The sequence below is a fragment of the Chelonoidis abingdonii genome, chromosome 7 (assembly GCF_003597395.2).
Source record: "Chelonoidis abingdonii isolate Lonesome George chromosome 7, CheloAbing_2.0, whole genome shotgun sequence".
In the NCBI taxonomy this organism is placed as follows: domain Eukaryota; kingdom Metazoa; phylum Chordata; order Testudines; family Testudinidae; genus Chelonoidis; species Chelonoidis abingdonii.
Window position 1 is genome coordinate 89,000,638 of NC_133775.1, and position 24,065 is coordinate 89,024,702.

Consider the following 24,065-nt stretch of genomic DNA (forward strand, 5'->3'; position numbering starts at 1 on the left):
GTCTATAATACATAATTAAACTATCGTATGTGAAGTAAATAAAGTTTTATAAATGTTTAAGAAGCTTCATGTAAAATTAAATGAAAATGCAAAGCCCCCTGGACCGGTGGCCAGGACCTGGGCATTGTGAGTGCCACTGAAAATCAGCTCGCATGCCGCCTTTGGCACGCGTGCCATAGGTTGCCTACCCCTGGATTAGTTATTACTTAGACCTGCTTCGAGTGAAGCAGACTGGATTGGATGATCTATTGAGGTTCCTTTCAGCCCTAAGCTTCTATGATTAGGTAATAAAGAGCAGTTCACTGAAGAGCCCTCTAAACACACCTTTCACATGAAAAGGTGAGAGCCTAAGTCCACTTGCGATGGAGGAAAACCAAGCACTGAGTTAGTGGCGGCCATTACATTAACCAATGCTTAATTGTATTGAAAGAGGTGCTGGGGCTCAAGCAATTAGATGCTGGGGCTCAAGCAATTTTTTTACTTTCATAACTGACACAGCAGGCCCAGAGGTGCTGGGGCTATGAACTACCAAGCCTAGAGGTGCTAGGGCTCAGCCTTGGGAAGGCCTGGCACAAATGAGGCACTGCACTAGACCCCAATGCTGAAAAAGCCAATAAAATGGATAATGAACTGGAAAATGAGGGGATTAAAATAGATTTGAGGAAATGCTACCAATTGGAAATACAACTATGGGAAATGATGTGGTTATAGAGACTAGAAATGATGCCAGAAAGACCTGCTACAATGAGTTGGACACACCTGTTTTGTACACTTACTAATGCAATGTTATGGCTGAGCCCTTAAATTCACAAAAATCAGGAAAACACCTGCCACGACTATCATTTGGCCATGCTGCAATAAGAATTAATAATCAACACTGCGTATAGTAATACAAACTGTTACATCAGATCTATAGGGAAAACTAGCTTTGAATTTCCAGACTTCAGTGCATTTAAAAGCTGTAATGTTGCATTTTTTCCTGCTCATTTAATGGCATCAGCAGCAGCACTATTGCTGGTTCCTCCTGGAGACTGATCCTGCTGGTGCTTTTCATATGGGTTTTAACTGAGCATGAAATGTATGGGAACTCCAAGACTAGAGCTGTGAGAATAACTGATTTTTTGGTTTGACAGCAGGTCTGAAAATTTAGAAAAAAAGTTCATTTTAGATCAACGCCAAACAATTTATTTTAAATACTCAGCAAATCAAAAAATTAAAAAATGTTTTCAGTTCCATGAAATATTATGATTTGTTTTGCTTTGAATTTTTAAATTTTTAAATAAAACTGAAAGAAATTTCAAACCCATTCATTTGAAATTGAAAAATCACAATATTTCATTTCTAAGAGGAAAAAATGAAATATTTCAGTTATTTCAGAACTTTTGTTTTTCATTTTTAGTTAGGGTTTTTTTTTTTCAACTGAAACAATTTGGCAAAATTGACTCAAATTCACAAAATGGTGTGTTGGTCGACCCATAATCTAAATTTTTCATCAAAAAAGTTTCAACCAGAACATTTTGCCCAGCTCTGTCCAATATTGTTAGGTCAATTCCAGTAAAGAGTGGCAGCTATTATAAAAGCACCAAGAGACAGATCTTTATGGAGTGACTCTACAAAACACAAATGAGAAACAACAAAGCAAAGAAACAATTTCTACAGCATTTTCACCTTCTCCCTAGAGAGGTTACCCATAGAGAATTTGGCCTATCCACTGAATTGTGTCAGCTAAAGAGGAATACGGAAATAATACTTGTTGGAATTGCAAAGCAAACGAACAAAAAAAAATTCTCCAGATTGAATGTTTTTAATTCTGGTTGTTTTTTCTTCCTGCTGTACAGTGTTTTTATATTTGGTAAAAATCACAATGTAAATATTTAAAGAGTAGGCAATTAGCCTCCATCTGTTTTTCCTTCAGCAGCTTCATATGGTATCAGGTTCTATAGTTAATGTACGTTTGTGTTAACAGGACTTTTGTCCCAGGGAAGATCTGGTTACTTTTCTTACATTGCAGTGTTATGCAGCTATAATCTTCAGTATTTGATCTAGGGTATATTGATGTGTAACCCACACACCTCCTCAGTGTAGTGTTCTGTCCCATCTAGTGGCATCGAGACCACTTAAAGAGAGAGATAAAATGAGTCTGCTCTACAGCCTTAGCTAGTAGCCAGTTGGCCTTTAGCTCATGCGATAGAGGATCATGTATTAAGCTGCAGAGGTCTCCGATTTAAACCTGCCTGATAATCAGGGGGGGCTCCAGGTCCCGGCCCGCCAAGCGCGTGCTTGGGGCGGCATGCCGCGGGGGGCGCTCTGCCGGTTGCCGGGAGGGCAGCAGGCGGCTCCAATGGACCTCTCGCAGGTGTGCCTGCATAGGGTCCGCTGGTCCCGTAGCTCCGGTGGACCTCCCACAGGCATGCCTGCGGGAGGTCCACCAAAGCCACGGGACCTGCAGACCGCGGGACCAGCGGACCCTCCGCAGGCATGCCTGCGGGAGATCCACTGGAGCCACCTGCCACCTTCCCAGCGACCGGCAGAGCGCCCCCCTCGGCATGCCACCGTGCTTAGGGCGGCGAAATGTCTAGAGCCGCCCCTGCTGATAATGACCAGGGTCTGTCAGTGTTACAGATGCACAGTGTAGTAAGATGAGGCCCTGAAACATAAACCCTTATCAGAGGTCTGGTATGAGGCCTAAGGCCTGAACTAAAGTAAAGGTCAAGCCTTTGCTAACGTAAAGCAAAGTTAAGCTGTGAGCCAGAGGCAGGCCCTGCTCACAGAAGCTGGCAAGAAAAGGGCTGATGTTGCAAAAAGATACATACCTAAAAGGTACTGGACACTAGAGATACCAGAACACTCCAATACTTGCACATTCCACACACATAACAAGTAACAAGCTGACCCATCCTAAAGACAGGGGCAAAAGGGTAATATGATGGACAGAGTTGTTTTGTTCGAACCAATATGTACAAGGCGAGAGGCGGCACCTTGCACCCAGTGGCAAAGCCAGGTGGAGGGAACAGGGGGAGCAATAAAAAAAAAGGTGTCACCCATTGCAGCACTTTTACTCACCCAGCAGCGCTCCAGGTCTTCGGCGACGAGCTCTTCATTCGCTCTGTGTGTCTTTGGCGGCACTGAGGGTCCTGCCGCCGAAATGCTGCCAAAGACCCGGAGCAAGTGAAGGTGCCGCCACTGAAGACCCGGAGCACCGCCTGGTGAGTAAAATAAAAGCCCCGCAGCGCGTGCACCTTTTTTTTTTTATCGCTCCTTCGAGTGAGTACAAAGGCACCAGGAAATTGACAAGGCACCACTTGTGCTCAGTGGGGGAGTGGCTGCTCCCCCAACTCCCCCCGCCCAGCTATGTTACTGGTTGCACCTCAATACGTCAGGAGTGCTGCGTAACTTGTTTGTACCTGTGTATAGGAATACATCCCTGGGGCGGTATCTCTGTCCAGCCTAGGGGGCAGTGGAGTGTCCCGCCACTGACTGGGCTATATCCATTTTCCAGGAGCACATATGTACTAGCAGAACTTTAGACATCTGATCTGGGGAGCTAAAAACTGTGTTTCGTTTGATAATAAACCTGGACTGGTGCTTTCGTACCTTATTGGAGTCTGTGGTCTTGGGGAGTTCTCTCGAAGTCTGCTGTGTCAGCTATCTGCGGCTCACAGAGGGAACACACGCATGCAGCCAACTATTATCAACACTGAACAGCGCAGAGCACCACACCGGTGGTGTCTAATAACACACAGGTCCTTTCTCTCTCTCCCCCCTGCTCTTCTCCTATAATATTGTTTGTGCCCTGTTTTAGGAACAGTTACTGATATTAAATAGCACCCGTCATGCCCAAGCTATTGGAGCTTATTGTATTTACACCATGGTGGGATTTGGGGGAGGCAAAAGTGGGAAAGGAGAACCCCCATTTAACAGCATACATTAATTGCCTCTTAAATATCAGCTAGGCCATACCAAAATATTCCTAAAGGACAGAGCTTCAAGACTATTAGTAGTGTACTTGGTTTCATCCAGTGACCCCCATGACAATCATCACCCTTTACAAGATCACCTTTGTGTGGCACTCAAAATGCCTATTTCCCATCTGTTTTGCCAACCCTGGGCATGGTGGGTGTTTCAGGTGGTCCAGAGGTTCATTTTGGATGCCTATTCAAAGCTAATGTATTGGAACCTCTTGGCTCTGGATCTTGGCTCTTTCTGATGTGGGCTCCTGGTTTTGGCTGGGGCCCAGATACTTTGGGAATAGCCTTTCTTATAGTATTTTGGTATTTCCGTTTGCAGTAACTGCAACTGCAGAAAGTGAAGAGGTACATATGCATTTTAAAACAGAATGAAAATATTGTTTGAACCCACAGGAAAACTGCAGGCTTCGGTTCTATTCAGTTTTAATTGCGGGTGAAGGTTCAGTTTGTTTTATCTGAAGCAGCTTCCTCATCCCTAGATACCAAGAGGGTGGAGCACAATTATATCCTTTGAGCCTTCCAGTAAAATGAGGGAAAACATTTCAAAAGGTTGAAGTTCCAATTTGTGTCAGTCACCCATCTCAGGAAGTAAATCAGCCAATGCTACAGGCATCAGTTGATATATAGGGCTGGAGGCTAGGAATTGCATGCACAAGCACATGCATGGCTTGCTGTTCATTGAATCAGGTACACAGGATGTGTTTATAGCAGGTGCAAACAAGCATGCTCATCTATGCTAACTGGTTTGGGTTTTTTCACTCAAAAAATAGAGGGGAGGGGAAGAAGGATGTGGGAGGTGATTGATGATGGTTCGTTAATAGGATTGTCGAAGAAAATTTTGTGCTAATATAATGCTGACAGACCCTGGTTGTCGGACTGAACCGGGGACCTCTGGAGCTTAGTGCATGAGCTAAAAGCCAACTGGCTGTTAGCTAAGACTGTAGAGCAGACTCATTTAATTCTCTCTAAGTCAGGGGTCCCCAACACGGTGCCTGCAGGCGCCATGGCACCCGCGTACTGGCCGGTGGACGAGCATCCACCAAAATGCCACCGACAAGCTGCGTCATACAGAGGTGTCGCTGCCGAAAGGCCACCGATTTTTAGCTATATTTTGGCAGCGATGCCTCTGGATGACGCTGCTTGTTGGCAGCATTTCGGTGGTGACGCCTATTGATGTTGCTGCTTGTCGGCAGAATTTCAGCAGATGCTCCTGTCACGGAGTCCCCGGGCGATGCTCTGGAACTGCTCCCCACTAAGCCAGTCAGGACTTTGGGGAGCCTCCTCTCCCTTGGAGCAGACTTGTTCAGGGCAAGAAGCTCACACGTCTTCACCTCCTGGGTCTCTCCTTGGTGAGTACGACCCTGCGACGGAATGACTCCATCGTGGAACCAGGCGCGGCGGGCGACGAGAGCGCGAGGGGCGGAGGACGTGGGGAGCGGGCGCGCGTCGCGGCTGGAGCGAAGGAGCGCGGGGGGCGAAGGGGGGGGGGCGAGAGAAGCGCGACGGGGGGGAGGGGGGTCCCGCTGTGGAGCTCCTGGGTGGGATAGGCCCTTGCCCTGATTAATACCAGTGCACCATGCAATGGCCAACAATTTAGCAGAGAGACCTGTATCACTGAACTACATTTCTCCTGAACTCCCACTTCGTTAAATCGTCTATCAGGAGGAATACTTTATTTTTGTCTTAAAAAAAAAAAAAAAAAAAAAAAAAAAAAAAAAAAAAAAAAAAACACTGTTGGAAAAAACAAAAAAAAAAAAAAAAAAAAAAAAAAAAAAAAATTAGAAGACGAAGACTTTGGCTAATTTGCTCACTCCCAAAAATACAATTGGCACCGTAGCCTCCAGAACACCCATCTGCTGCTGTCTTTGGCACCTCAGCTCGGTGGGCTTCCCACAGCCCGAGCACCAGGAAAGAAGTGGCCCCATCGCCTGGGATCCTGACATCACTGAGGCAACACGACTTACAGCGCTTTGCTATGGGAAAAGCCTCGGCGCCTCACGTTCTTGAGCCTAGTGCAGCACGGACGTCCTTGTCGACATCCACTCAAGTCAAAATACAAAGTTTATCCGGATGACCAGGCAATCCAAAGCCCCTAAAGACAGAGCTTGCTTTGTAGAATACAAGCAAACACCAGAGACCCATCGACCCCGGGTCCATTCTGCGGGGCATAGTGGAAGCCAGACCCCTAGGTCTCACTCACTCCTAACCAGTGTAGCTCCAAGAACAACCTCCCTCCACACCCCCCTCCTCTCTGCTCAGCTCCTTTCCAGGGCCAGAGGTCACTCTCATCCCTTGTCTCCAACACTTTCAGCTGGCACACTTTGCAGAGGAGGGCCCAGGCCATCAGTTGCTAGGAGGCAGAGTGCCCGGCAGTTAGGGGCACTGTGCCCCTTCCTCTGTAGCTTATCACACAGCTTCCTTATCCCACTTGCAAGACCTTAAGAACTGCCTAGGGGACACTGAGGCACCACAACACAGTATTCAGAAGCAAACATTAGGGAACAGTCCCAGGTCGGTACACTATCTCTCCCTCCTTGTATCTCGAGACCGCGAACTGAGCCATGGTCACTCCAGCCAGTGAACCTGGGGAAGTTCGAACCCACCAACGTTCCCATGGAGTCCGTACCTCAGCATCTCTCCATTTCCTTGGGGTGAGTTGACACACCAAGGCCCCTCCCAGTTTTTGTGCCCTCCATTCTGGGCTTGAGTGTGCTTGAAGCGCACATGCAGGCCACGTGTGGAAGGTTAATTGCGGCCTTTACCCTCTTTTGCCCACCGGTCCAATAACTCCTGGGGTTTAAACTGGGACAAGGGTCTTTCTCCCAGCACTCTGGGCTGCGTTCGGGCTCCGTCTTGGTTAAGAGCCCGGGCAAGCGCAGAGCGTTGGCCGTTGGCCAGCTCTGGGGCTTGGGGCAGCCACTCCCCACCTTGGTGGGCCAGACACAACACATCTCCTAAGCCATCCCGCCATCTTAATACGTTCCAAGCTTTTACCATCAGTCCGCACCTCCTGAGAGGCAAGCCCAGCCGCCCCTCTTAGCCCCGTGGACCACTACCTGTTCCAACTCGCTAGGTCTGGCTAGAGAGGATGCACCAGTTATTCAGTGTCTGCCAGGCCCAAGTTATCCCATCCCCCTCCTGGCTGGTCTACGAATCTCCCCAGGCCTCTAGGCATGGGGTCGGCATCGGACGCGTGATGGCATTAAAGCATGATCGGCGACCATAAAACGCAGACCATCTGCCACATTGGGCATCAGCCCCACGGATGAGGCCGCATTGGGCTTGTAAAACGGCTGGATCCTATCTAAAGCCAGCATATCCCTATGACCTCTCTCTACCAGGATCTGTGAATTGCTTTCGCCAGTAGACTCTGACATGGGGAACAACCTGATGGGGAGATTGGCTCCCAACCATCAGGAGTAAGAGGATCACACCGAGGGGTCATCCTTCCCTTCTCCTTGCCAACTCCCTCCCTTTCCGAGTCCAGGGAGTCCCCTCACGTCTCCTCCCATCACGCAGCTTGAGAGGAAAACCCTGATGTGGATTCTGGGGCACCACCACTGCCTCCAGAATTCCCCTCAGTTCTACTTCCTTGGGAGGGCCATTCCCGCTGACAGGCAATCCCTCTCCACCGCAAAGGAACCTCTGTCCCGTGGTCAGCAGCTGCCGCCAATGGGGTTTGCAGCGCTGTTGGTCCAGCAAGGTCCCATCAGCTGATCTTCCAAGGAGGGATCCTCTCTGCAGTGCAGCTTTACGGTCTGGGAATTCAGCTGGCTGGGAAGCAGGGAGTGGGACCTGCTCCCTGCTCACTTGCTTGGCCGGGCGTCACAGCCTACCTGAGCCTGTCCCTGGTAGCTCTGTCCGGCTGTATAATTCAATGTCCCAGCAGGCAGTCTGGACCCAGGCAAACCTGGTTGGCAAGCTGACCGCTGCCTGCCGGGTGGTCCCCCACTCAGCTGGGGTCTCAGCTCCCCCGTGCTCAGCGCTGCCCTGGCTGTCCCAGTGGGGCAGCAGCCGAAGGCTCTCTGCCTCTGGTCCCAACAAGCAATCTCAGAGCCAGCGTGAGCCCCCTCTCTGGTGTGCAGGGGGCGGGGAGCATCTCTGCCCTCCCCCTCAGTCTGCAGGGGGCTGGTTACAGGTAGGCAGGTATCCTGAGCCCAGCAGACCCCCTACGCTTCCCCCTGCCAGCCGGTCATTTGCATTTCCACTAACCATTTCCATCCCAGCCAAATTGGTTCCCCTGGATTTAAATTCAAACCCCCTCGGCAGTTACAGGAGCAGGGTCCTGGGATGTCCTGTCCCTAGGGGAGAACAGTCCCCCCAACAGGGCCTCGCCAAGCCGATATCCTGGAGAAACCCCAATGACAGCCAGTAACCGACCCCCTCTCGCGTCTGCACCAGGGATCCGGGCCATAGGCAGGGCAAGGGGCTTTCACCCCAGGGACCCTTCACCAGGTTCCCACAGTCCCTCAGTAGCATCTGCGGCTGCACCACCACAGTTCCCTCTGCCAGGGCCTCCGCCCCTGCGAGGCGTGTTTCCCCACTTGACCCCTGGGCTAGCCCCCTATGTCTCTCCACTCCACCATCACCAGTCCGTGCGCTGCTGCTGTTCTCCTGCAGCTTTTCACAGCTCTTGCTCTCTCTCATGGTCCTCTCGCTCTCTCAGGCTCTGCTCCAATCCCATCCGTCTCCCGATACCCTGATGGGGAACCCAATCGTGAAGATCCTTGTCTGGCGGGGACCAGACTCTCGGATGCTCTGGCTGCTGCTCAGCTGCCCCAGATCCTCTGTAGCCCCATCTGGGTCAGGAATCTGCTCCTCAGAGCGGTCCTCCTCCTCAAACTGCACCAATTAACTGTGGCTTGGTGAACTTCCCATGCGTAACTCTCTTTGTGCACAGGATCACGACGTCCTTCTTAAGGAGATGGTGATAGGCCATCACTTCACCGTTCCAAGTGGCTCTGGGACTCACAGGCCTGTGCTCTCTGGCTCTCCATGGTTCCAGGAGAACCCCTAGTGTGCCCAGCCCTTCTCGTGATCACCACCTCTTTGCCAGGGTCGAGCTGCGACTCTCTGCCCTGGACTGCTCCTGCAATCCCAGGGTAATCCTGCTATTGCAAAATCCTTCTTCTCTCCCAGGGTCGAGCGGAAAGGCAAGCTCCTCCGCCCTGAGACTGCTCACCTGCATCCTCCGGGGGACCCCGTACTTATCAACAGTCTTCTCGCTGGTCACACTCCCAGAGGTTAAACCGCCCCTGAAACCGTTCCTCTCTATCAGCCTTCAGCACGCCTGGTCCTCATTATCCCTCCTCTGTTTTATCTGCTCCCCAGTCACTTACTGCAGAAGCGCATCCACGGGGTGCAGTATCTCCCTCGCTGCCCACCAGTTGTCACGGAGTCCCCGGCGATGCTCTGAACTGCTGTTCCCCACAAGCCAGTCAGGACTTTGGGGAGCTCCTCTCCCTTGGAGCAGACTATGTTTCAGGGCAAGAAGCTTCACACAGTCTTCACCTCCTGGGTCTCTCCTTGGAGCATTCAGCATCCTCTGCCGCTCCGTGGGCTTCCCACAGCGAGCCCGCCCCAGGCGGGGTCCTGGGACAAGCCACACGGGTTCTGCACCCCACTTTGCAGTCAGACGTGACTCTCAGCCAGCCAAAACAGAGGTTTATTCGATGATAGGAACAGGTCTAAAAAGAGCTTGTAGAAACAGCAAACCACAAACCCTCGGCCGGGTCCATTCTGCGGGCAGTGAGCCAGACCCCTAAGATCTGCACTTCACTCCTTATGTCCCCAGGTAGCTCCAGACTAACCTCCCTCCAGCCCCTCCTCTCTGCTCAGCTCTTTCCCGGGCCAGGAGGTCACCTGATTCCTTTGTCTCCAACACTTTCAGCTGGCACCTTTGCAGAGGAGGGGCCCAGGCCATCAGTTGCTAGGAGGCAGAGTGCGCGGCAGTTAGGGGCACTGGCCCCTTCCTCTGTAGCAATCACACACCCTTATCCCACCACCAAGATACTTAAGAACTGCCTAGGGGACACTGAGGCACCAACACAGTATTCAGAGCAAACATTAGGAACAGTCCCAGTTCGTCACAGCTCCTCTGCCGCCACGGTCTGTGGCTTGTCATCTGGTGCCCCCCCAGACGAAAAAGGTTGGGGACCATTGCTCTAAGTGGTCTTGGTGCCATTAGAAGGGCCAGAACACCACACCCAGGAGGTGTGTGGGTTACTCTGAGCTGCTCCCATGCTGTTTGGGCTATTTAAGGCAAAGGAAAAACTCATCTAAGAGCAGTTCAGTTTTGCAAAGAGTATGTCTTGTAGCAGGGATGTCTCTGATCACATCTAGCTGCTAAATGCCTCTGTGGTTTTGGACTAGAAGAGGACCCACCCAGGGATCCGGTGGCCATATCCTGAAACATGCAGCGAGGGTTCCAGTCTGTGCTTTAGATAAATGGCTCTTTGGATCTGAGTCGGGGGATCTGAGAAGTCAAAGCCAGAGGGGCCAGTGTTTGACTCTGAAATGAGCATCCTCTGCCACCGTTCAGGACCAGGCGGATTGAGCCCCTCCTCCGTGAATAGACGCTATCCCCGGGAACACTACAACCCCTTCTTTCCCCTGTAAGCTACAGCTGCCATCGCCGTTCAGGCTTTTATTGAGACGTGGGGACAGTTTGTCAGTCTCAGGAGCTTCAGAGTTGCAGACACGGCCCAGATTCGGACCCCTTTGCTCACCGTTTGCTCCTTGGGGGCTTAGACGATCTTTACACGGAGCCAGAGGCACGTAGCTGCGCTGCCCCTGGAGCAGGTCACGGAGGGAGTCGGGATCCTCCTCTAGTTCCGCCTTGCTCCGTGGGAAAGCAATCGGCTCCTGCTCCACTCTGTCCTTCCCCTTCAGCGCCGGCTCAGCTGGTCTGGCGGATGCGGCGGTAACTCGGGAACCGAGGAGCCGCCCCCCTGCACAGGCATGGCAGCCACAGCTCTGCGGAGGCTGCTCTCCCCCAGGTATGACCTGTGAGGTGCGCAGGGGAAAGGGGTCACTTTGCGCCCCATTACTTCGCTGCCCAGGAATGTAAACGCAAACAGGGTCTGTGCCCTGGCTTCTTAAAGCGTCTTATTTATGCCTTTAAGTGTAACTGCAGCCACACCTCACTCTTGATGCAACTGGTGGAAACAGCAAAATTGTCTTCTCCTCTTTTCACCCTACTAAAGTTGTCAATCAAAGATGGGAAAAACAGCAAACAGAAAGGAAGTGGATGGAGGGAAGAGGCCATGGCAATGAACACTGCCCCAGTAACTCAAAGCCATGGAAATATCAACATTAAATAACACTGAGCATGCATCAGGAATGCGTAGCTCACACATCAGTTCCTATCAGGCCTCACAGACAGATCAAGTCCATGGATCTCTATCCAAAATGGTTAGATTCTGAGTGTGCAGGATGGTGTACTATTGGGTCCTAGAGTCAACAGCTACGCGGGTATTAAAATTCTTATAGGATTGAATTCTTCTTAAATAATCACTGGGCTCAGGTATATTTCCTCATATCATCTTCATCCTTTTCCTCCTCCTCCAAAGCATAAGCAGGGGGCATTAAAAATAGGAGTATTATCAAACTCACATTTTCTCATTCTGTAACAGACAAAATGTGACCTGGAAATAAAATTGCAGTGTCAGCTTAGTATCCAAAGAGAAATCTGCCTTCCTAGATATTAATTTTCACTTACAAGCCTCTTTGACCTTAGGCAGTATTGGGACATCTGTGTATCTAGCTCACCTGCTAAACAGCAGGAATGACAAAATCCTTATCTCCACCAATCACAGCTAATTTAGCCAACAACGTGGGCACCCCACCCCCCCCCGCCCCCCCCCCCCACACATAGAGTTTGGCAACATATTGCATCCCCAAAAATTCTACTAGAATACAGAAGATTGTACCAATGTGGAGAAATGTTCAGCTTTTCTTCTAAATTATAGTCTAACAAAGATGGGAAGGTCCCACCTAGGTAATTATCCTCTCAGTTTTGCTCATTATAACCCAATAATTTCAGGTTTCAGTTCTTTGCAATGCTGTCAAGTGTTTTAGTTGTGCAATGGGATGTTGTATTGTCTTTGGTCATACTGCAGAGAGGGCTTTAGATCTGTTTAGTGAGGGCTATAGAGGTCTCCATCACAGCAGGGACATCTATACCCAGCTGTTTAAAGTGTGAATATACCTTCTATGGCTTCCACCTACTCCTTTCAAATGGCTAAAGGAGGCACATAAGAATCAGACTGCCACCTATTTGAGTGGTGTCAGAGGAAATCTTCTCTAAGCCTGTTTCAGAAGTTTCTACCAGGGGTTCAGAGATGTGGGGAACTGTGGAGGAGCCAAATGCCATTGCATGTTGGCAATAAAGGGAGAGGTAAACTCCCTAAATTCTTCATCTCAAACCCTCTCATCTTAGGAAGAAAAGTTTGCTGCCACTTCTCTGGCAGTGGCGCCAACAGATGTTAAAAAAAGAAGCTGCCGAACAAAGGGCCTACCCCTGCAACATGCAGATCAAGGCCAAATCCCTGTGAATGCAGAAGAATAAAGCTCAGCACCTTGCTGTATTGGGCTCAGAGTCCTGTGCAAGGGAGCTTTCAGTGAAACCAAACCTTAGACAACAGACAGGTTGGGCATTTTCACAGCACAGGGCAATGCTCTGTGGTGCAACAATACATCTTCCCCAAGTGGCCACATAGCTGCTCACTCCTTCCCAGGGCCCAGAATTAGCACAGCCATTTATGATGCTGGGGCTGTTCCACTGCTGGAGAAAGAAGAAAATAGATCCTCATTCTCCTACGATGTCCTCCTGCTGCTGGAGGTGAAGGAAATGTGTTGTGAATTACCAAGTGCTGTCCCCACAGAAAGTAACAAATTAGCTCTTCGGTGGAGTATGCAGAGATGCTGATTAATGGTAAAGATTTGCCCTCACTCCACCTAGAACAATATTGGTGGCATTTAAAGTAGCACTCTGAGAAAACACCTTCCCATCTGAACTGATTTGCAATAAGTTGCTGCCTGCAACTGCAGCACCAGGTTGCATCTGCAGGCCATAGCTTCTTTGCTTTGGGTGAAAACAACAAGCTATTTTACAATCAGAAAACACGCTAGGTAATAAAAGTAAACAAGGCCAGGCTGGTTTCTTTTGTGTCTTTTGAGCGACTGAAAGCAGCTGTTATCCATATCCTGCTGGCTTGGACCCAAAGTTAGCGTGGTGATAGGGAGAGCAGGTAGATCACCTTGAACGACTGCTGAACTCCCAAACCTGGCCACAAACTTTGAGTTACACTGAAGATTGATATGTGCAGCAGAGCAAAGGCTGGAGATCTATCAGACTTTAGCTTGTCTGTTTATGCTGAGAAGGGAGAAATCTCAGAGACAGTTCTGTTGAGGTTACTGGTTAGAATCCTCGCTCTAGGTGCATATTGATTACTGCAGGTGATAAAAGAGAATTGAACCATCTCTCCATTCCAAAGACACTCCCAATATAGAGTGTTTAAAACTCCCACTAAAAGAGAACCAGAACTCCAGACCATCACAGGTAACATTAGAAAATGAAAGTGCATCTGTTGTAGGCTCCCCATGCTGTGTGACATGGACCCTGATATTGTGACAGGGATGTGCTTCCCTTCTGGTTACTATTCTCCAACTGATCATCCCCGGGAGAGAGGAAGGAAATCAAAGCAATGGGACCAATGAAAAGAAAAGCTCTTGGCTTTGCACAGACAGTAATGCTATGTCTGTAATAGCAGCTCACCAAGTAGACCAGCTGCATTTACTGGTTTCTTTCCCCTGGGCCTTCTGCAATGCAGAGTGAGTTTTATTTCTAATGTGCCCAACTGCATTTTCTTTATCCTAAAGGGTTTTATTATACATAATTCATACACTACGAGCTTCATGGGCAGACCATGTCTGTTCTGCTGGGAGTTTGCCACTCAGTTTTTCTCTTTGTTGCTTATTTTGTTTGTTTGAAGATGGCATTTGTGGACCTTTGGGGGTGCAGCTGAGGCTGGATCCTTGGTATCAGGCTAGGAGTAGACTAATTTAGGTCATCAAAGTGAACGTTAAACCTCACTACAGTTATTCCCCCCAACCACACAATGGAGAAGAGTGCATTGACCCTGGGATGGGAGAGGCCCAGGAATGGCTGGGCTGAGAAGCTGGGTTGAGGTGGTCTTAAATTGCACTTGAGTGACCCCTTCTGGCCAATTTTTACAGAGACTGAGCAGAGTTGTGGAAGGGAGAAACCCAGCCTTTTTTAGGCAGAGAGAGGGCTCTGCGCTGCAGAGCACAGTGTGCAATAAGGGAACATAGGCTGGGAGATCCCATAGGACCTCCCTTTCCCCTTCCACTAAAAGAAAATGTGTGATGACATGACCTATAGTCAGAGAATGAGTCAGGGGTCTCACTTCTGCTCTCAGTGGCCAAGCCTCCACATCACAGAATCCACCATCACACTGATACAAACTGTTTCCTCTCAGTAGAGACGCTAAGGACTGAATAGGCCGGAGATACATCTCCCTTTGAGGTGATTTTTCAAGGTCAAGTCTGAGTCATGTTGGGCTAGTGTATGAGCTTGCTGTGCAGTTGCTGCTCTGTACCTGTTCCTAAGAATGCCAGTTCTGCACCTTTCCCCAGCATTAAATTATCTGTTATTTTTAAAAGTTAAAAAACAAGAGACAAATAAGGGGAAGTAAGGGTGTGCTAAGGTTTTATGAATTTGCACCTTGGTAAAATCTGATTGAGCTACATCCTCTGAAAGAAATCTTTGCACTTTCCAGGGCTGCATTTGAGGCCATTTGTCCATTTTCTAGTATTTGCAGTGATTGTTTGAATTTATTTAGGCCCTGCCTATTGCCACACAGGCACAAGGAGGATTATTACAAATGGGTGGGAGAGGGCAATAAACACACAGAGAAGCATGTGAAGAAAGGCAGTAGGTGTGGCTGAGCATAGGACAGGGAGTCAGGAACCGCAGAGTTCTCATCAGCGACTCCCTCTGTGACCACAGGCAAACACTTAACCTGCCTGCTCTATAAAGTTGGGATAATCCCTATCATTGCCTATCCTAATGACCAATATCGTCTCATTGTTTCCTTGTAATCCCCAGCCTGCCTGTCTGTCTGCCTCCATCTATCGTCTAACACTTAACTGTAAGCCCCTTGCAGCAGAGACTGTATTCTTGTTCTGACTAGGGACCCTAAACACTACAATAGTACAAATAATGAATAATGTTTGCCTCCCAGGGATGTTATGAGGTTTATTTGTCTTTTGTAAAAATACTGCTAATGATCACACTTAACACTGAGATTGCATTTTCCATGGTGCAAGGGGCAGTACAAATATTGACCAGTTAATTGTCACAACGCTGAGGGAGGTAGGAAAGTATCCCTGCCCTCTATTTATAGATGGGGAAACTACTGAATGAACAGTGCGGGCTTTTCCAGACTTTGAGTTTTATAATCTCAGTTTAATTAAGGAAATTGCTTTAGTGATTCAGAGACACGCGGGGTGGCTGGAAAATCTGTGGCTTTGAGTTCAACTGCTTGATACATTTCATGCCGAAGCGGTTACAAAACAAAGTTGACTTCATGAAGAGGGTATGAAAAATGACTGAAATATCTCTTTATAACTCTCTTTTTACCTTTTTGAGCATGTTCGGTAAAGCATTATTCAGTTAATACGCTTTCTGTATGGTAGTTTAATCTTTAAACCCTAATTTAATGAGAATGGCACCAGGTTAACCTAAAGGCTGCAAACATCAACCCTAGAAACTCAATTCTGAACAACGTTCCGTTGACAATCCTGGGGAATATTTCTTCACAGTCTTGTTTTGGAGATATTGTTTTCATCATTTTCTTTTGTTTTCCAACATTTCACTTGGCAGGTTTTGAGAAGAAGCAATGCCCAGTTGTGAGCCTGCTTGTTGAATCTGTGCCATTAGTGGCTAGCGAACTCTCAACTTTCCAATGAGTCCATACCAGAATGTGAACAGAGCTGACAGTGTCTGTGAATTCACCTGTGGAAGCAGGGCAACAGGGATGCATGAGGAAGGAGCACAGCAGGGTTCAAAACACCAAGGCAGAAAATGTCTTGTCTCTTGATCTTGAGTGGTTGGGCCTGTCATATCTCACGGAAGTTGTAGACTGAATTAAGCCAGTTCTTTGGTGTCCTAAATAGTTAAATAATTATCTACATTTAAAAATGATTAGAAGATTGAGATAATTAATTAGTGTCCTAAAACAATTAAAATGTAACAAATGGTAAACTAATTATGAGCTGTCTCTCCGCCTATGTGTTCATTTCATTTCTAGCACCACTAGCTCTGCATTAAGTGCCATAAAAAAAAAAAAAGGAACCATATCAATTCTGTGTCCAAAGGCAAACTTTCCCACCCGACTTCCTCAACACCTCAGTCATTCTGTAGCTGCGTTACTGAGACTAGAACTGCACAAAGAGGTGGGTCTCTATTGCATATTGGGGAGGGAGTGCCACAGGCCAGAAGAACATGACTGAGAACATTATGCCCCCAGCCTCTGTGAACGTCACTATGGAGGACAGCCCAAGTGATTGTGGCAGCCATGGTATGTCATGCAGCGAAAGATGGTCAGCCAAAATCGCTTGAGCCTGTCCATTAATGGCCTTGAAAAATCAAGAACAAAACTCTGAATTGGCCTCAGGCTGGATAGGGAGCACAGTGTACAGCAACCCACGTGATGTTCTTTCTCTGGCTCATTCCACTTAGGCAGCAGACAGCAGCATGCTGGGCTAGTTCATCTCAGTGCAACCTTCACAGTCACTCCCAGGTAGCATGTCAGGCACTAGCCTAGTCAAGAAGCCATGGAGGCCAGGGTCTGATCTGAGGCCATGGAAGCACCTTATGGCTTCATTTGATCGTACCGTAACATGCTTGTGCCACGTGCTTGTAAGATAATAATTCACCTTGCAGTACTCTATACTGGCATCTCCGCCGGCATGCACACGTCTTAATCTGTTCCTTCATTAGCCCTGCTCAAGAGTCCTGATTGGTCACACGATTATTTGGTAACGTCTCTCAATATGTGGCCTATTTCTGGAACTCAGATAAACTCTTGAGCCATTTCAGTCAAAATAGTCAGTTAGTTCAGCTCTAACTAATAGAGCTAGGAATCAGTTTAATCAAAATAGGCCTTAACTGGCACTTAGATGGGGCATAAGTCTTCTTCTGCACTGGGGTGAATTTCCCACTAGGTCAAGAGTGTCCAACCTGTAGCCTGGGGAATATTTGTGGCACTGAACTGTGGTCCTCAAAGGTGATGATGTGGGAAGAAATTGTGTATTTGATTATGAATTGAAACCACGTCCCTGAGCTGTGCAGTGCGGCTTTTACACCGGCAAGTCTGAATCAGCCCCACAACTATAGGGAAGAGGAAAGAGTTGTTGCCTCTCCAGCTGTCCCATCACCTCTCCCGTGCCCCTATTTCAGGAGCAGCTCCAGCGTGAGCCAGCAGTGCTCTGAGCAACTGCTATTCCTTCCCTGCTGGCTGCTCCACCAGTTGACACCAGCAGAGGAGCAGGCCTAAAGACTATTTTAGAAACCTGAGATGGGAGATTTGTGTTTGTTCATTTTTCTCCCTTCTTTTTTCATAATTGTAAGATCTGAAATTAAACAAATAAAGCTGAGTGGGCTAGTGGTAAAAAATAGATTTACTTTTTCTTCTACAGCTGATGTTGACCTGACTTTTGGAAGTAAGGAACAAGAACCAGGACTCACCATCTCAAACCATCGGACAACAGTTACTAGGAAGAGGTACAGTTTGGGCAAATTGAAGGGGATTCTCAGTTCACGTTTTCTCTTTCAGCCAGCATTACTGGGATGTGGACACTAAAAATGGACTTAATAGGGGTCTTGGAGTAATTTCATGCTTTGTTCTGATGTCTATAAGAAACTCATATGGCTCCTACCTGGAACTAAATGGGCACTGTGTAGGCATTCTTACAAATAATGCAGCAGTTACTTGTATTGAAATGCGGAATGCTCCTCAGGAATCAAGGTGGGGTAGGATTGTGAAAGAAATACAGCGGCATTTTAGCATGTCAGACCAGAAGAAAACCTCTGGCAGAGTAGGTCTTTTTGATACGTTCCCCTTATTTGCTGCTGGCTCTTTGACTTGTCTGTACCAATCGTGTTAAAGATTCGTTCAGAGGCTGCCTAAGCTCCAGTGTGTTCCCATTCTGTAGGCTTTGATATAAAAACAATTATGATGCTCTGAAGTGAACATGAGCTAATAACCACACTTTATGGAAAGTTTTCAAAATATTTTCTCTAATACAGTGGGCATCTAGGGGTTAATTGAGTTACTCAGCGTATTAAAGGTTGGAGCCATGCTCCCCCGCTACCTTAATTCCTGTTTAATTAGTGTGTATTTTCTCCGCATCCTGTTTATATATAGTTGAATAAGGCAGCAGGTTCCGAATCTGCCTGAGCTGCCCCAGAGAGGTGCTATCCCATGAGAGAGAGAAGAGCCGCCGGTTATTTATAAAACTACATTTGGGGTGTAAATTACGAAGAGAGGGATGTAGTACAGTGGCCATCCAGGGGTTAACTGGGTAGAGTATTATGGGTTGGGCCATGCTCCACCTCTCATTTCCTGTGCCCCCCCCCAATCCTGTTTTTGTATACAGTTAAATAAAGCAGCACATTCCCAGCCTGCAGGACTGTAGGTGAAGTGTGCTGCTTGTGAACTGAGGAGTCCTTTTACAAAATTTTCTTCATAGGATTACTATATGATACTTCACTGTCTAGCTTCCCGAAGTCCTGCCTTGTTTACTGAAGTCAACTGTAAGCAGACATGTCTTGAATACTAGAAATCTGCTTAATGGCATGAACTACTATAGCACTGACTTTTCAAGTTTGTAATCATTTATTTGATTGCGCCAAAACACATTGATCAGAAGTCAAAAGCTTACACACACACAGCCACTATTTAGTCAGACTTATCACTGGTGACACGACTATAGCTTGGTTCGTAAATACTCTGAAACAAGCAGTTCCACGTGTTGGTGAGAAAGGGAAAAGGACAAGCCACATGGATTTTTTTGCTGCATTCATGTTTAATTCTTTGCATTCGTATTCTATATTTTTATTTGCTGCAGGAAGTTTTTTTGGCAGGGACACTTGAAAAGTACCCAGAATTAACAGATAGTTTTGAAAATGTTGAACTTAATCTCTTTGGTCTCAGTTTCCCCAATATTTTCCATGTCTCTTCATTACTTGTGGGAATCATGGGCTTTGCTGGGAACCACTATTTCAGACACCACATCCTTTCCTTTCGTTGTATGTTCTAGAAATATAAAAGATAGAGAGAAGATTCACTTTGTCACCCTCAATAATGAATTATATTTGTATTAGCATGTTAGCAACATTTCTTAAGGGCTATTTAGTATTTCATCTTGTCCAGTGTTTTCTCCTGCTTTCTCATTTCAGTTAGGTTCCTGCTCTGCATGGAACATTTAGTTTGACCCTAACAGAAAACCTGTCTCATAACCCAACCTACATTGCAAACACAGAGCCCTAGTAATGAGCTATAGCTTTCTTTAAATACAGTTAATTAGACAACACTATTGTGTTAAAATGCTCAGCTGATACTTAGGGTTTTGACAAAATAGTGTCTTAGAAAAATATAGCAAGCTGTTTTAAACACTTACTATCATATCTGGGACTGGGTGGGTGCTAAAGAGAGGACAGAGATACTGTTGAATTACTCTGTAATTAAATTCCTCTTAGTACCTTACCTGCATTCACTGCCTTGTGTTCCCAGTCTATTTCCATGAAAAATAGGGATTTCCAAAATCAAACATCTGTTGTTTTTTGAAGAAAGGATGGTATGGATTACCTGGCAAAACAACCAAACATTTCAGGGAAATGTAATCATACCTAGGACTAGATTGTGAACTCTTCCTCCCACAGGTGAGCAGCTATCACACAGGTAGCCCCTTTGAAATAAAATGTTACCACCATCCTGTTGAGTAGAACTGGCTGACATTTTTCCATCAGAAATAGGTTTGGATGGAAAATGACCTTTTTTCCCCCAAAACGAAAATTTTTGAGGAAATTTTTCATTTCTTTTATAGATATTCTGGGTTTTCAATGAAGCATTGTTAGAAAACTGAAAAGGCTTCCATTTTCTATTTTTTGCCCCAAACCTGAAAACATCAGTAAAAATAATTTTTTTGGTAAAAATTTTCACAGAAACAACTCACTACTTTCCAACCAGGTGCAATGTTTGGGCACTGGATTAGTAGCAACTGAAAGAGAATGCTAGGAGTCACCGACATGATGTCCCGCAGCACTTAGGTTTTTCTTGGACGCCTCCTATCTAGTCGGCTTAATCCTGGTAAGCTTATAAATTCTGACAAAAATAACAGCCCAAAGTAGCATGGATGTAAGATCAGGGGGTGAAATTTTGGTCTCATTGAAGTCAATGGTAAACTCCCCTTGGCTTCACTGGGACCAGCATTTCACCTAGATCTTTATAAGCTTGAGTTAACATTTTGCTACTTAGCTTTTGTTATTTATGAAACATTGGATTAGACTCATCTCCTTTACAAGAGTCAATCTGAAGTTACTCCTGTATTTTCTGAAGCATAAAGGGCAAGACAGTAAAATGCTTTTACTCCATTAGTGAGCAGAACCTCATGAGAGTAGCTAAAGGAAAGAAGGCTACATCACACATCCATGTGGACGGCTAACTTAGCTGTGTAATGCGGAGAGAGAAGAAATGCCTCAATCACTGAGAAGCTGTTAAGGTGCTCACTGCATGAGGGAAGATAGCAGCCCTGCCTCATTCACTTTGCAGTAAAAACACTGAAGGAGAAAAGGCAGTTATAGTAATAATTTTGCACACAAAGTAGGCATGCAAATGCACAGACACCACATTACTATTCAGTGGTAACCCAGTAACTAGGCCTGATCCTTACAGACTTCATCCACCTTCTGTTATAGTCAGAGGGAGTCTGCACATTCTTTCCTGGGAGCTAGATCAGGCCCCTAAGGAGCACGGACGCAGAAGGAATCCCTCCCTAAGGCCTAAATTCCAGGATGTCTCTTGTGTGTTTTCTAGCAGATGTCAGTCTAGTGCAGATTTTGAGGACCATGCCCTGTACCTGTACTCTGCATTCCCACTGGCCTCGCCTCTGACAGGAAGATCTGACAGAGCTGCACAATACAAAATGCACGTGAGATAGATACCTTCCCTCCAGAGAGAAGATATGGACCACAGGCTTTACGAGCAACAACAACATTTTTGAACACTCACCTTGATAATGGAAATGGTCTCTGAAGTCTGGAGCTGCTCTGTATGTCAAGAGACAACACTGAATATCAATGTCCATTAAAACACAAGCTGCACTTTGGGGATGGAGTTGGGTATAAAATAAATTCATTAAGAGACAGAGACACGCAAAGCCCATTGTTTTGAAAAGAAGAACAGCCTCTTAGGGCCTGTTCCTACCCTGGATGCCAATGGATGAGTCTGGTTGTAGGAATGTAACTGTGACACTGGTGGACCAGGTGACAGCTATTGCCAAGGCTGTAGGTGCCAGCTGAGCATGGATAAATTCGTTGCTGGTAACCAGACCAGCTCATCTATATGTTAGTATTGTTCAAGATCGGTATTAGACTTGTCAGGATGTGTTTCAGACTCTATAAAATGCTTGTAAGTTGCTGAATGCATTAATCTTACTTGTAATATCTGTATCCCATGCTATAATGGAATGTGTATGCAGGGTTCTTGTAGCCATGTTGGTCCCAGGATACTAGAGAGACAAGGTGGGTCAAGTAATATCTTTAATTTGACCAACTTCTATTGGTGAGAGACAAGCTTTGTAAGCTCGAAAGCTTGTCTCTCTCACCAACAGAAGTTGGCCCAGGAAAAGATATTACTTCACCCACCTGGTGTCTCTAATAAGGTCATATGTAAGTTTTGCTTTATAATTGTAAAAATGCCTGTTCTGGAGGAGTGGTTCCCCCGCCCATCAAGGAGGACTATCAGTACTAAGTAGGCCATTGTGAACCATCACAATACAAAGACAGGAAATAAAGATAACTGACATGAAAATTTCTCATCTCTTTGCTGTCTGGACTCTCGCAGGGCTGGCGCTAAGAAATAAAAGCGGAGATCCCCAGGGGTAGACCTGGGTTAGCCCTAAAAGACTTTCAGTGCTGACAGATTACTACAGCTCTGACACCTTTTGGAGACTGTACCTCATATGTGTGTATATGTTGCCTGCTTTATCCTGTAAATAACTCTCTCATTTCTTTTTCCTGGTTAATAAATTCTTAGTTAGTTAACCATAGGATTGGCTACAAGCGTTGTCTTTGGTATGAGATCTGAGGTACAAATTGACCTGAGGTAAGTGATTGGTCTCTTGGGACTGGAAGAAACCTAAATCTTTTGTAATCTTTGATGTAAGTGACCATTTATCACTATGTCCAACTTGACTGTGTGACAAGACAGACTGGAGTGCCCCAGGGGGCTGGCTGTGACTCCATGGTAAGACTGTTCTAGTGCTTCAGGAGTTCACTCTTGTTTCTGGGTTGGTGAAATCTAATTATAGCACATACAGCCAGCTTGGGGTGTCTGCCCTGTTTTACGGCAGTCTGCTCTAAGGCTGACACTCCTGGTTGTGAACAACTCCAGGCGGTAAGTCGTAGAATTAGGTGGCCATGGTGAATCCTCGCCTTCTGCATTCACACTTGACTTTCCACAAATACTCTGCTGTATGAATTTAAGTGTGCTGTTTGGGGGAACGCTTCTGCTGGCGAACCCCTTCTCTAGCATATTCAGGGAAAGCAAAGAGGCACAGATACACTCAAAGCAAATCTGTTTAACAATGTGAACAAATGTTTGTGAGGAATGTTTGCAGCACCATTGCAGGTCCAGTTCTGAAGGAGGACAAAAGCAGTGAAATCTCTGTCCCTTTAGCCCAATACATAATGGCCTCCCAATGAAGAGCTGTGAACTTTTGGAAAATACAAAGGCTGGTTAGTGGCATTTGCAGTGAATATTGCAAAAGTGAAGAGAAGAAAGGGATTTTTACCTGTTCCTCTGTGTTTGGTTAATGAATTGACCTGCAAGGGTTGAGAGAATATCTTAGAAGGCTGGCAGTATATTAGCAATATAAACAGTCATTTGGAATGTGGTGCTGTGGGGTCTTGATCCCATTATCAGAGGCAGATTTGAAAATATGGGTCCACTGGGCAAACACATGGAGCGGTCCCTAAAGGTCTGACAGAGGGCAAGGTTTGGAATGCTGCGGCAGATGGAAACTGGTCGGGGGACAGGGTGCCATGGCAGATGGCAGACATCCATACCCTAGCCCCTATGGAGAAGGATCAAAATTTGCAGCACATAAGCAATGCTCAGTTGAATAAATCAGGGAGCTATTGCACAGTCCTTGATAAAAGGTGGCCATTTTCCACTACAGAGCAGTAATGTTCTGTTACTAGTTTGGGTAGTTTACTTACTGTGCACCGCTTGCATCAGTGAACCTAGGTTTGAGATATACTGCTGTGTCCAGCTTCTAGCAGTTGCAATTGTTGTCTGATCCAGCTGCAGTGCTAATACTTCCATGCTATCAGTGCTAAAATCCTGATTATTAATCCTAGAATACCCAGACAGTCGTTTAATCAATGATCACCAATTAACAATTATAAAGTTGACAATCATTAAAGTTAGGTAGGTACTTAGTAATGAGCAGAAAATATACAGAGGGGAGAGCACTTCGGCAACATAAAGTACTAAAGAAGTGTTCTGCGTTACAACTACTCTTACAGTTATTATTAATAACATTATCAGAGAATCATAGAATATCAGGGTTGGAAGGGACCTCAGGAGGTCATCTAGTCTAACCCCCTGCTCAAAGCAGGACCAATCCCCAACTAAATCATCCCAGCCAGGGCTTTGTCAAGCATAACCTTAAAAACCTCTAAGGAAGGCGATTCCACCACCTCCCTAGGTAACCCATTCCAGTGCTTCACCATCTTCCTAGTGAAAAAGTTTTTCCTAATATCCAACCTAAACCTCCCCCACTGCA

General features: G+C 46.6%; 1 protein-coding gene across 2 annotated transcripts in view; it reads right to left on the reverse strand.

Annotated features, from left to right (window-relative positions):
- Positions 1–18,873: 18,873 nt before the first annotated feature.
- The window catches only part of LOC116833120 (E3 ubiquitin/ISG15 ligase TRIM25-like), an 11,206-nt gene continuing 6,014 nt past the window's right edge, over positions 18,874–24,065 (reverse strand). For both annotated transcript variants that reach the window (XM_032794400.2, XM_032794399.2), the window contains 5 exons: positions 23,497–23,633; positions 23,070–23,100; positions 21,287–21,324; positions 19,764–19,864; positions 18,874–19,312 (listed from right to left, as the gene is read on the reverse strand). In XM_032794400.2, the coding sequence (XP_032650291.1) occupies positions 19,791–19,864; positions 21,287–21,324; positions 23,070–23,100; positions 23,497–23,633 (280 nt within the window). In that variant the 3' untranslated portion in view covers positions 18,874–19,312; positions 19,764–19,790. The remainder of the gene's footprint in view (positions 19,313–19,763; positions 19,865–21,286; positions 21,325–23,069; positions 23,101–23,496; positions 23,634–24,065) is intronic.